A 13,433-nucleotide genomic window follows, 5' to 3' on the forward strand; every position below is an offset into this window, starting at 1 on the left:
CCGGAATTAATGCAACGCACACAGAAAGGCAAAGTCTCCTCAATGGCATTTTCGTGATCCACCCCCATTCGCTTTGAAAATCTAAATTAAACAAATGCTCACTCAAAAGACCATTTTGGCGAATTTACCTCCTCATACAATACATTTCATCTTTCCAGATTATTAAGCTGCCAAAAGTACAAAGGGAGCCAATGTGAAATTTTCTCTCTATCTCCTCAAACATACGATATATTTTCTTCTATCTCATGTATTTTCGCGCAGCATCGAGAAAATTCCACGAGTATTTACTTGTCTTAACACATATCCATAGATTTCTTTAAGGGGATGAACCACTCATTGTTTTATGTATAAAAAATACGTAGGTATTAGAAAATTCTTAATTAGTTTTTTGCGCTTGGGTTTGGCTCCTGTAGCGTAAGAGGGTGAATAGAGTCATTTATCTATTTAAAAGATTTTTAAAACAGATTTAAAAAAAAATTACAGCAGTGCTTCGCTTAACGTAATTTACAATTTTCTTTTTAAATTTTTAAATCAATGTTGAACTGAATTTTCTCCTTTCCTGCATTACGGAAAATTCACAATATGGACTCAAGGGGAAAAGACGAATTTTTTAATTATTATTTTATATAAAAAAAAAAGGAAAAATGTGTTGCATTTTGCTATCCAGAAATCCTTGAAATCGTTGAAATTTTAAAACAAATTCTTGAAATAAAGATTTTTGGTCGCAGAATAGGACCCAATAGGTCAAAAATGGGGCAATACTGTAGTATTTTCTTTTTAAATAAATATTCAAATTGTTTGTCTCATTAAATTACGTATTTGTTTTGCAACCTTAATCTATTTATTTGATTATAAATCAACACAGTGAAAATCTGCTACAGTTCAAAGTATTATATGTTTGTCAGTGCTATGCTAATAACTAATGCGGTTTGTTGCATCAAAACTTACTTCTACGCATATGCTGTGAAAATTCAGCTATATTGTATATGGAGATTAGAATAAAATTTAAATGAATAAATCAAAATTTGTGATTCGATTTCAAAAGGAATGAATTTCAAAAGCCAAGCCACTTAATTAAATCGAATCGGATTACAATTTGATATTATTTTGTTATTTTGTCAATTTGGTAAGGATTTGAATTTATTTGACACATCAATATGCTTTTTCGAGGTGCAATTTCATTAAATTTCCTCATTGTTGCATTACAATAATTTACGCAAAATTATAATTAATTAATAGTTGTGATATTAGTACCTACTTTTAATTAAGTCATTAATTAAAATCTCTTTGTTACTATTTTAATGAATTTATTTAAATTTCAAATACTCGTTGTGCATTTAAATATTATAAAGGAGTTTATTCTTGTTTGTGCGGAAAAATTCTTCAATCGGGGAAACAATAGGAATAGGTTTAATCTTGCTCAGAATTAAATTAGAATTGAATAAGAAATCCCCGAAAAAGCTTTTTATTAATTATTTATTATTTTGCTCACTGAAAAAAGCCCACAAATATTTTCCTAAAAATGCAATGACTGACGTCACCATAAGTTCTTTTTCAGGAATTTTTTAATGAGGATTTTTCTCATGCAATTCAACGTCTTTTAAATTTATCTCTGTTAAAATTCATTGAAAGTTCTCCATAGACATTGAATAGAGACTCATTGTATATGCTAGCTATATACGTTCACAACTCGAAGGCAACAAAGTATTTTTAATAGCTCCGTGAGAAAATTCATGAAGCACATCATTCTGTGGGCTGAACGTACACCACCCATAAATTCTTAGTAGCAATCATCACGATGATTTTAAGGGCCAGGTGCAATCAATTAAGGTTTTTTCATGTTCAGCAAAGGGAAGCTTTTTTCCATCATTATTCATTATGGAAACACTTTATCAAGGCAGGCGTTGAAGGAGGAAGCTCGGAAAGGCATAGAAAAAAGCTCACGCTTGGCTATAAAGTTGCGATAAATCCGATTTGGCAACTTTCTTTTCATCGACAACGCCAAAAAATTCCCTAAGAGCGCCTTTTCACTCTTGGCCACCATCCGTGGACTTGATTGTTTAAGGTTACATTGAAAATAAGATGGGGGGGAGGCTCCTCCATTAAAATTTCATTAAAGAAAATGAGCTTTTCTTATTTTCCCTCTCACTTACATCCACTCAAAATTTAATTACGTCCTCGTGCCCCAAGAGCAGCTCATCTGTATTCGTCAAAAATTTCAAATTAAAAATCCCCAAAAAAAGTGACAACTTTTAATTTAGCAAAATTGTGCGCTAAAATAACCACCGAAGGTACCAGAAACCAGCAGAAGGAGTTAAGTCAATTTAATTCAAGTACATATACACGTGTACGGTGATGTCTTCTATCACACACAATCAAATGGAAAGACGACAGACCTTCTTTTATTTTTCTACCCCAAATGATGCAACAAAAAACTTGAGGAATTGTCATTTTCCGTACCCTAAAATTGTGGCAAAAGTAATGGGAAAAGGGACTTTTTGAATATTTTAATTGATTTCTTTTCTTCTACAAAATTCAGCCCCATCTTCATTGATTTCTTTCAATTTTTTTTCACAATGATAAGAAAGAGTTTCATCCACTTGTGAGAATTGAAATTGGGAATATTTACTCATCCAATTCGTTATACTGTCGAATGGGGTGAATTTAATCAATATCGGGGTTGATTGAAATTACAAGGAAATTCATTAAAAATCCTTAGAAAGAAATACATTTATTTATAGGGAAATTGAAAGAAAAATCTAAAGAAAAATTCTGGAAAATCCATAAGAATTGCCTTTAATGTGAAGGGTGAAAAATAAATAAACTAAACGGAAAATGACGTGGAAATATGGAAAAACAGAAAAATGTGGGGAAAATCTGTCCATTCAGCTAACAGGACATGAATTACCTGCAATATTTGCATTAGAAAATCCCCTAAACCCTTCATTATATGCCACCTGAATAATGCGGTTGGAGCATTTTCAGCCAATTCAATATTTATTCAATAAAATGTAAATTTATGTTTGAGCTGATTAGAATTCCCCCATATAAATATAAAATTTATCATCGATTCGCGAGGTGATAATGAGAGTAGAAAAAAAGGGTTTTGCGATGTAGGGAAATTTCCGTGGCATTTTTATCAACAGGTTGCGTGATGAGAGTGCGTAAGTGGAAAATAAAACAGCAATTTATATTAAAAAATTCTTATTGCGACACTCGGTGGTTGAAAGAATGGATTTACCACCCTCGCGCATAATTCTCCTTCGCCCAAGAAAGAAACATGGAATTTCCCATGAGCAGTGTTTGCCTTTTGTATCCCTTTTTTCTCATCTCCTTTTCATTCCGCGTGTAAGTTTTGATGTCAATCGTTCTCTGTAGCCCCATAAAGATGTCTCACATTATCAAATACCAACATCTTTCTTCTTCATTCAAAGCAACTCCGCACAGTTCAACCCCTTCTTATCTTATTCTTTTTTTCTTTCTTGTTTTCTCTCCTGAGGGAGAAGTGGGTGGAATGATGGGAAATTGAGCAACAAAAAGCATTCTCCTGTTTCCTTTGTAGTTTGCTGTGAGAAGAACCCAAAATACTGGCCAAAATTGGATTTTCAACAAGCACCATTTCGTGCAGATTGGCTTTCAATCAGGGTCCACTTGCTGGGCCTCCCACCCCACCCCTCCTCCTCCGCATAAAAGGGTATATTACCTGAATCGAGTTAAAAGGGAAATAAATACAACGTATATTATGACTCAATTTAAATCCACGTGCTGCCCCAATAAATATTTTAACTGGACTCGCAAAGTTTTGGAAACTTTGATAAATTGATTGAATGAATTAAGTCCTCCAAGTGGGTCCTCTGAATTACAAACGAAGGTCCTTCATTGTTTGAAAGGGTAGGTACCGTATGGAGAAGGAAATGACTCGCATCACTTGAATCTCCTCATCTCTTGTACGAAGAAGAGGGTTCTTGTCACATACAAATTAATACTGATGACCATGATTTATATGATAATTTCCGTGATATGTAACTTTGCATGAAAGCTCCCGAAAGCTCCCTATATATTATTATATGGAAAATATCATCTTGATTTATATACTTACCTAAATATACATAACATATAAACCACCGTACAATAATTATTCCATTGAGTCAATTAATGTACAAACCGTAGAAACTTTTAATTAACCTGATTATGATAGTTATGGTAGAAAGAAAAATAACAATCAGCTTGGTCTGCATCATGGAGGTGAAACTTATTGATCTAATTGTACTCGTTTTTGCTCAATATGTGTGGATAAAATGGTTAAATCAATACCACAAAATGTGGTTGGTTTTTCACTGCACATCCGGGCATTTTATTTGATAGCGAAAAGTTTCATTTTAAATCAAATATTGACTAAAAAATTTGATAAAAAAGCTCATTAAATATTATTTAATCTTTCCCTCAGCGAAACTCTTAATTTATGCCTACAAATTGATTCAATATAGGACAGAATTATTGATCAAATATTGACCAACAAATAAATTCCTAATTAAAATCATGATAATAAAAAGAACGATTAAAAAACAATTGAAACTGCGAAATCCCTTTTTCAGATATTTGTTTAAAGTTCTGCCGACTTTTCGGTCTCGATAAGCATCTTCCTCAGGTCCTATGAAAATAAATTCAACCCTTGTCATGTTGTCGCGGTCGCAATGGACTCACAAATAATTATTAGGCAATTTTCTCTCATTTCAGATCCTCTTCGGGGAGTTCGAGAGCAGGCAGAGGTAACAGTGGGAATGGTGGTTCAGGAACAAGGTCAACTATGAGGTCACATCAGCAACGGTCGTATGACCTGTACGATGCAGAATTGGATGTTTATCGAGAGAAGCGTACACAACGCTTCCTGGGCGCCATGGCAGCCGTCCACGTCATTTGCGTGTGTCCACTGATGATAATGAGGTAGAACGTGTGCTATATGGCATTTTCACATATCAATACGGAAGGTGTGAGGAATCTCATATGAATTTTGGGGGTGAATTTTCACGCATTTGGGGGTAAAATGTCTGGGGATATTTTGCTCCCGACACCGTGTTATATTTAGGTCATATGGAAATTAAGTCTATTATTAACCTTACCTACCTACCATGTATGGCAGGAGCATAAAAAAGCTCTCACTTGTGACATTTTTTGTTCGCTGAAAATATCAATCACTTTGTTAATATTTTAATGTCAATCAGACTCGCTCGAATGGCTCTGGTGGAGACCTACGACAATGCCACTCACTTCGATCTCACGTATCTCATGTTCGTGTGGATGGCCTTCCTGCCCACAGCCATCTTCCCCTGGCTCTATGGGTCGTGGGTGTTGTCCAGGTGAGACTGTGTATTGCACAACAACCTGATTACCTTTGAATTATTTATCCATTTCCGGGGTGGATGTAACCCTTTTTCTCGATTAAAAATAATCTCTTCCCCCACAATTCAATCGGCAGGCCAGTTAAGGAGCGCCTTCGTGGCTACTTCCGTCTCTCGTCGCGTCGCAGCAACAACAGTATCCTCAAAACCCATGAGCCACGTCTCTCCACAACTGAAGACTTCGTTTCACAGGTAAATTTTTCAAAGGAACTCAAAGCTTTCATCTAATTGCTTTAATGACTTTCACCCCTTTTGAAAATAATACCTACCTACAATATTTATTTTTACGAATAATTTAATGAGAAATTACAAGGATAGAAATCCCATTCATGCCAATAGAATCATTGAGATTTTTTTCTTTATTTTAAATGAATTCATTAGCAAACAGAACGAAATACATTTTGCATACTTTTAGGCATATTTTGGTAGCAATTCAATTGAGAGATCAAAAGATTAATTAGAAACTTTCCTTTTATTTGAAGGAAGCTTCTTACCTGAAGACCTTTTTGCTTATTTTAAGGACTTTATCGGTCATTCTGTGATATAACTTATAAACACAGATCAGAGCCGAAAATTAAATTATTTTTGCTTTTATATTTAAATCCTAATGTTCAATATTTCTTTAAAAAAAAACTATCTTGAATCAAATATTAGGTCAAAGATATTGATAGAAAAATTAAAATCTTCAAACTAATCTCAATACAAATTTTTAATTAATTTTCAAATTGTTCAAATTGCTCTTTGTTATTTTCACAAACAATTTCCTTTTACAAAAACTCATTTGACAAGAATAAATAAGTTTGTTTAAAAAAGCCTGCAGAAGACGGAGGAACAAACACTGAATAATCCAAAAAATGACAAACCTTTTTCCCAACAAAAAAAAACTTTCCTAATTAAATTTTTTCCTCGTGAAAATTTTCTTGAGAGAATTTTCTTTGTTTTGCCTTTAAAAATGTTCTCTTCATCCCCATTTATCCGCACAGGATGTTACAACGGAAATCTCCCACATCCAGGATAGCACATCACGGCATGGGGACTCCTTCACGCGCAAACATTCACGCAATCGTCAGCACCGTCGGAGTAGCAACAGTGAGGGCAATTCAACGGCATCCCGTGGCTCCCGCAGCAACTCCACAGGACGTCAAGCTAAGAGGGACTCAAATGCAAGTTCTGACCTCCGGGAGGTGTCACCATTCAATGAGCGACGCTGTCCGCTGCCGGAAATGAAGCCCGTTGCAACGTTTGCATATAGGAAGTCAAGCTTCCTCCTTGATACAAACTCAACCCTATCCAATGATCCCTCCTTCCCTGGCTCCACGAGCACGCTGGAGCATGATCTGGAGATTATTGATTTGCTCGAGAGGGAACGCAGTATGGACATTCAGGAGATGCTGCAGCGAGAAGCAGCCATGGAGGAGCAGGCGAGGATGAAGACAACGCCAGGGCAGAGAATCCTCCCGGATGTTGCGGCAAGTCGCATTATGGATGCTTCCCCGCAACTCCTGGCCAGTTCGCGTGGTAGCACGCGGCGATTGAAGCATAAACAGCTGGCAAAAGATTTTGATCGGAGAGATTTACATGCGTCGCGTGCGAGACGTGCCCGAAGGGCAAATTGGCTAAAATCCACAAATTAAACAAAGAAAAAAACAGGTGCAATTTATTTTGAAAACTTCTCCATCAAAATACACTCAAAGGAGGGCTTCACAAAGTCAAGGAGGAGGAGGAAAAGTCCTTAAAAATTATACGAAAAATCCCCATTGGAGAACTTAACACTCGAGACTTCATTTGATGGTGAAAATCTCACAGCTCTTGTGGCATCGTAGTCAATTGCTGCCTGTGGGTCAGCAGCTAATTGATATCTCTGCTGGGTGTACTGTGGCACAGAGTCTTGGACTTCATCGGTACCCAGGATGCCGCCCCCTCCGGCGAAAGCTCTTTGATATTGCGGTACAAATGGGTAGGGTTGCTGTTGATTAGGGAATGGAGCGTACACCTGCGGAGAAGGAAATTCAAAGGACAATTTTATCAAATAACAATCTCCCAGGAAATAATTACACAATCATATCAAATATATTTTTGGTACCCCCTTCCCTTGTAAACTTTAACCCCATCCCCCATATCAAATCATCACAAAGTCTGCAAAATTCATCCACAAATTGTCTTTTGTGGAGAAGTATTGTTTAGAGCCCCGATTTTGTGGTGGAAAATATCCTTCCTAGAGGGCAAATAAATGGTTAGAGAGATGATATCAATTATACCGGAAGTTATATGGAATTCATATATAGTTTTAATCTAAATTCCAAATGCGGGATTGAGGATTTTGTATTTTATGTGATACTCAGATGTGCAAAATTTCCTAAAAGCTCACCCCCATTCAATATGATCCCCCCGAAACGGTCCCTATTTCACGGACTCTACGCACCCATTAAACGTATCACTTTCAATGGGGAATCACTACAAAATTCTATAATTAATGAATCATGTCTGAAAATAGTAATTGAAATTAATAGAACATTGTAGAAGGATCCTTACGTGGGGATATCCTAAAAATAAGAGGATATTCTCTGCAGGAAAATCAATCTTCATTTTGAAATTTAATTCAAAAATATCAATTTCAAGAAAATTTAAGGAGGTTCTCGAAGGTGATTGAAATTAAGTGTTCGTAAAGGAACTGAGGAAAAAGTTATTTGTAAAGTTTTGCACAATTTTTGACACAATTTTGCTACAATCCTTCTGAAAAATGATTGTGCAAAATTGTTAAAGTTTTCATTAACAATTAATTGCATATCATACGCAAAATTGATCATATTTGATGAATTTTTCTAAGAAGAATTATGATTAATTTTAGCAAGAAAAATTTCCTATATTATTGACAAATAATTAAGTTTAAAAAATATTTTTTATCAGTTTTTACTAAACCTATTTTGATAAAATTGGTTAGGATTGAAGAAGAATGCTTTAACGGGTTTAGAATTAACTTTAAATATTAAAGTATTTTATTATTTCTATTAAAAAAAATCTTATTAGAAATTAGATGTTATAAAAAAAAATTTCTTTTCACTGATTTTCCTTTAGTTTTAACGGTTTTTAATTATTGAATCATATTAAAAAAAACTGACATTATGCTTCTAAAATCATTCTTAAAGCCTCGTTTCACTTTCGCAATTGATTTCATTAGAATTGAGCAAATATAATATGCTGGAAAACTTGAAAACTTTCCTAAAGACGAAAGAGAAAATTAGTGGAAAAATAAATTTCTACATCTTCAATTCATAGGAATGTTACATGATAATCACGTAAGAAAATTGCGGAAAAAGCCATGAAAACGAAAAGTGCTAAACTTGATAACAATCAACTGTGAGAACCCTCTTAAAATCCCCCTTAAAGATCCTTTTTCTTCTCTTTGTTTCTAAAAGAAATAAATGAAATTTATTCAACAAAGTTCCCAACTACAACACATTAATTTCACCTTGAAACAAAGTTATCAGAATCTTAGATTATTCATAAAAAAAATATCTGTGAAAAAGCTCAACTAACGAGAGCTTTTAATTATGTTATTTTTGGTTGACTAAACCACCCATACAAAAAATATTAATATCGTGAAAATAAATATCCACGAAATTTGAGAAAGCAAAATGTGAAAAGTTTTGTGAGTTTCGAACAACGAGAGAGGGAGAGAGAGAAAACAAAATATATATTTTTATTTTGTGGGGAGAGTCGCTCATTAATGTAATTTTCGTGTTAAATCTCTATTGATTTTTCCGTATTAATTTATCTTGGAAAAAAAAAGAAAAGAAGAATGGTCAATTTGAAGAAAATTCAGGACATCTTCGACGAAATGCCATCATTACAGTGTTGTGCTAAAATTAGCCAAAAGAAGTAACAAACGTACATATATTTATTCTTAAAGTAAATTCTTGGACATCTTGAGAATTCTCAGAAAAAAGAACCAGAGGAAAACCTAAACAAAAATTCGACAAGAAATTGAATTTTTTATTACAAATCCCAAGAAATGAATGAAAAACATTTTTCACCTTTCAGTTAAATTTAAACTCCTCACATAAACAAATGCCAAAGAGAAAACTTTCCATGAGAAATAGTTTTCCAAACACTTTTATACCAATTATTCATGAATAAAATAATTAATTTATGTGAATATTTTCGCAACTATGTACGTAAAGGGGGGTGGCAAATAATAGGAAAAATAAATAAAAATTAAAGAGAAAACCAAAAAGTTTGTAAAAGTTTTTGAGTGAAAAAAAAACGGACCAAATTCATGGAAAATTGTTTTCCAAATATTTACACTGTTTGTGCAAATGATAAATTAATAATTTCCCAGAAAAAACCATTATTGTGGGAATTAAAATTTCCATTGGGTTTTGTCCTGAAAGTTTGACTAATTAATTTATAAAATATTTTTAAGCTTCAATGAAATAAAATTCAATGGGCATTTATTTGGAAAAATCATTTGGGAAAATCAATTAAATCCTAATGAAGGAACATCATTAATTTTATAACCATCAAATGGGAATCAACGCGTGTATTAGGATTAATGGAAGCTCGACAAGGATATCGTGACTATTTCGATTAACTTCTAAGGAATATTACACTACCAATAAAAAGTTTCCTAATGAGGTAAAATTGATGATTTTATAATGAAAATTTTGGCATAATCTTTGTATAATTTTTGGTTTTTGAAAACCGAAGAAAGCACCTTTCCTTAACTGGTTTAATAACCAAAATCGGTTAATCACAAACGGATTAATAACCATTTGAATTTTTCAATGAAAAATCATCAATTTCCTCTCACACGGAAACTTTTTGAGGGTTGTGTACTTATGTACATAAAAAAGAAAGAAAAAATATCTGTGAAACAAAATGTTGTACCAAATAAGTGGTTTAACTCATAATGTTTGTTAGTGAATTGAATAATTATAATTCCCCACACCCAAATAGAAGTCTATCCGTTACATATTAATTATTTGCGTGACTGTGTTTGGGGCGCAAAAGATGAGGGTGGCATGATGTGAAAGCGTATGATTAATAAAATTGATATGAAAAATAATAACACTGTAAAAACAAATATTCACCTGTTGAAGATTGCTTGGCGCCCCCTGTGTATCCACGGCGGCGTACTCCCCGGTGCGTGGGCCACCACCCCCAAAGTATCGCGTGAAGGACTGCTGTAGCCCAGGCGCTGTCACCGTGAAAGCATTTCTCGTGGGATCGGTGAGAATTTGAAATTGGGCCGAGGTGAGTGTCCAACAAATACCCAAAATTATTGCCTTGATGATGGATTGTGTGGCCATTTTGTATGCGGAATAAATCTGGTGTAAATGCAAAAGGAGACGAGAATATTGGCATTTTGCTGATGAATTGTTCTACGTGGCTGTCACGAGAATCATCCCAGGATATTTATGGTTTCAACAATACGACTTTACAGGCCCAATATGTATTTCATTATTATTTTTTTGTTTTGGTAAATCAATGCGGTGTAATAGTACAAAAAAAACATACAATGGGAAGGACAATTTATGCAAATTATATTCTGAATATTATATATTTTGAAAGCTCCAAATTAATTGGGGGCTTTTACACGAAAAAAAACTGTACTTGCGTGGTATTTATTGGAACTGATTCAACATAATATTTTCTTATTTATACTTTAATTATTAGTTGGTATACCACAATCGTGGCATACCAAGTATTGTAATCGTCGGAAAAACCGACCACCTCAGATCGGGCTCAAACTTGGTATGAGCACGTTTTAGACATCCCACATTACGAAAATGGTGGTGGAAAATTTTTGATCCGGCCGGCCTGCCGGCCTGCCGTCCGGCCTGCCGTCCGGGACTCTAAACTTTGCCTTATAGCTTGAGAACGGTAACAGATAGAGACTTCCGGTTTGAAGTTTTCTATAGAAATGTGGGTGTAAAATTTCATTTTTTCGCATTTTCGAAATCCAAGATGGTCGCCGTCCGCCATTTTGAAACACCATCAACCAGTTCCCTTATAGCTAGAGGTCTGAAATTTTAGTATGTTGTAGAGCTCAGTGAGACGTTTTCATCAACAATTCATACTTCAAAATCGGTCAAGCGGTTTAGCAAATATGGCGGCCTAAAGCAAAAAGTGTTTTTTCGATATATCTCGAGAACGGCTTGACCGATTTTGACCATCTTAGTATTAAATGAAAGGTATTGAGAAGCCCTACAACTGTTTAGAACATTTCAAGTTTCTAAAACATCCGCAAGAGGCGCTAAAAACAAAAACAAAAATTGCCTAACTTTAAGGGGCAATATCTCCGAATCCCCATTAGGCAAATCTTTTAAATTTTGATATGTTGTAGCCTGACTTAATATCTTTCATCAGTCCAAAAATGAAGAAAATCTATGTCGCCGTTTAGAAGATATAACCATTTGAAAAATTCTTAAATTTGAAAAGTTCTAAGAGCCATATCTCTTGAACGGATTGTCCGATTTTGCTCAATTTAGTATCAAATTAAAGGTTTTGTAAAACTCTACAACTTTCTAGAACATCAGAAACCTCTAGGACCATTCCTTCAGGACGAAAAGTGCAAAAAACTGTTTTTGTTGAACAAAAATCCGCCATTTTGTGTTGTGGAGGTGACCTTGAAATGTTTCGAAATATATGTCAGATTATAGCTTATTTCAATACCTTTCCAGAACTAGTCAAGAAATTTCTGTAGGTCTAATAGAACTTAAGATATAAGCATTTTAATGTGTCAAATTGCTAAATTTTACAAAAAATTGACTTTGCCTACTCTAATAGTACTCACAAATTAAATTACAACGCATAGACTGACCCATCCGCGTTGTGGTATACCAACTCTTATAACTGGACGCGTTATGATTGACTTTAAATTTGTTTTTATCGATTGATTTATTTAATTTTGTATTCATTTTTTTATAATTTGAATTTTATTTATTTAACTTTTTTTAACAATTATTAATGAGAAGTAAAGCTTCTGAGGATTTTCACATTTTAAAGAATGAAAAGAGCGAGATAAATGACCTAGTTTGTAGTAGTAAAATTAGTTTAAATGAAACTTTATTAATCATTGATAAACTTTATAAATTAACTGATTAATTAACTTCCTGGCTTTTCAATTAATTATGCAAAAAAGCTCGTTAAAATTGAAAATCCTCGTCATTGAATATTTTTCCCTTTCTCCAACACTTTTCACACAAAATAGCACGAAATATTTTATTAAGTTCTCAAAAAATTCCAACACTTTTCCCTTTTCTTCTTTTCACTCAACATTCACTTTTCTTTTGAATTTTTTTTTCGTGTTCGATGGAAACCCAAAATTAACCCTGAATTTCCCTCTAAATAAACCAACACTGATTTGCAAAAGGAATACCTATGAAAGCAAGTTGATTACTTCCTCCCGTGAGTGTTGGACTATTGTTTGTGTACCCAAAATGAATTGCGCTTTCCAATATATAAAGTGCCGAAATATCGTGAAAAGCCCCCACTTTGTAGTCGGTATATTGTCTCTGGATTTGTATGTTTTCAGCACAAATTTATATCAAGCTATGCATATTAAATAATATATGTTATATTTACAAGCATAGCCGAACAATAAAACCAAAAAAGGAGAGGTGGCAAAAAGGAGGATATACTCACGATGAATGTTGGAAACTTTTTCTTCTGCCTTCTCGCACAACACAAAAAAAATTTACAGCATCATAAAAAATGGTTATTGATTACCACTGAGAGGGATACACTGAGGGTTACTTATGCTATAGACATTGGTGCGTGCCAGGGGAAAACCCCAAGACAATATATACACAGCATCCACGGTTTTTTATGCTTGAGATATTCAATAGATATGCTTATAAATTCATATTTTTTCATAAGGATTCATCTTTGTGAATTTATGGCTTTTTAAAAGTTTGTTTTGAAAGCATTACGCAGCATTATGTAATTAAAAGAGGTAATGCAACTTCTTCGAGGTATCCCAAAGTCCCTAATTACTTTCTATGTGCGTAGTTTTTTCTTTATTTCTTTACA

The 13,433-nt window shown here is 34.0% G+C and overlaps 2 protein-coding genes across 7 annotated transcripts in view; both read left to right on the forward strand.

Annotated features, from left to right (window-relative positions):
- The window catches only part of LOC129789000 (orexin/Hypocretin receptor type 1), a 33,679-nt gene extending 23,215 nt beyond the window's left edge, over positions 1-10,464 (forward strand). For all 6 annotated transcript variants that reach the window (XM_055825592.1, XM_055825588.1, XM_055825589.1 and 3 more), the window contains exons 6-9: positions 4,738-4,944; positions 5,223-5,357; positions 5,477-5,591; positions 6,383-10,464. In XM_055825592.1, coding sequence (XP_055681567.1) covers positions 4,738-4,944; positions 5,223-5,357; positions 5,477-5,591; positions 6,383-7,033 — 1,108 coding nt within the window. In that variant the 3' untranslated portion in view covers positions 7,034-10,464. The remainder of the gene's footprint in view (positions 1-4,737; positions 4,945-5,222; positions 5,358-5,476; positions 5,592-6,382) is intronic.
- The window catches only part of LOC129788976 (dachshund homolog 2), a 1,190,888-nt gene that overhangs the window by 1,160,617 nt on the left and 16,838 nt on the right, over positions 1-13,433 (forward strand). The window lies entirely within an intron of this gene.

This window comes from Lutzomyia longipalpis, chromosome 2 (genome assembly GCF_024334085.1).
Source record: "Lutzomyia longipalpis isolate SR_M1_2022 chromosome 2, ASM2433408v1".
Lineage (NCBI taxonomy): Eukaryota > Metazoa > Arthropoda > Insecta > Diptera > Psychodidae > Lutzomyia > Lutzomyia longipalpis.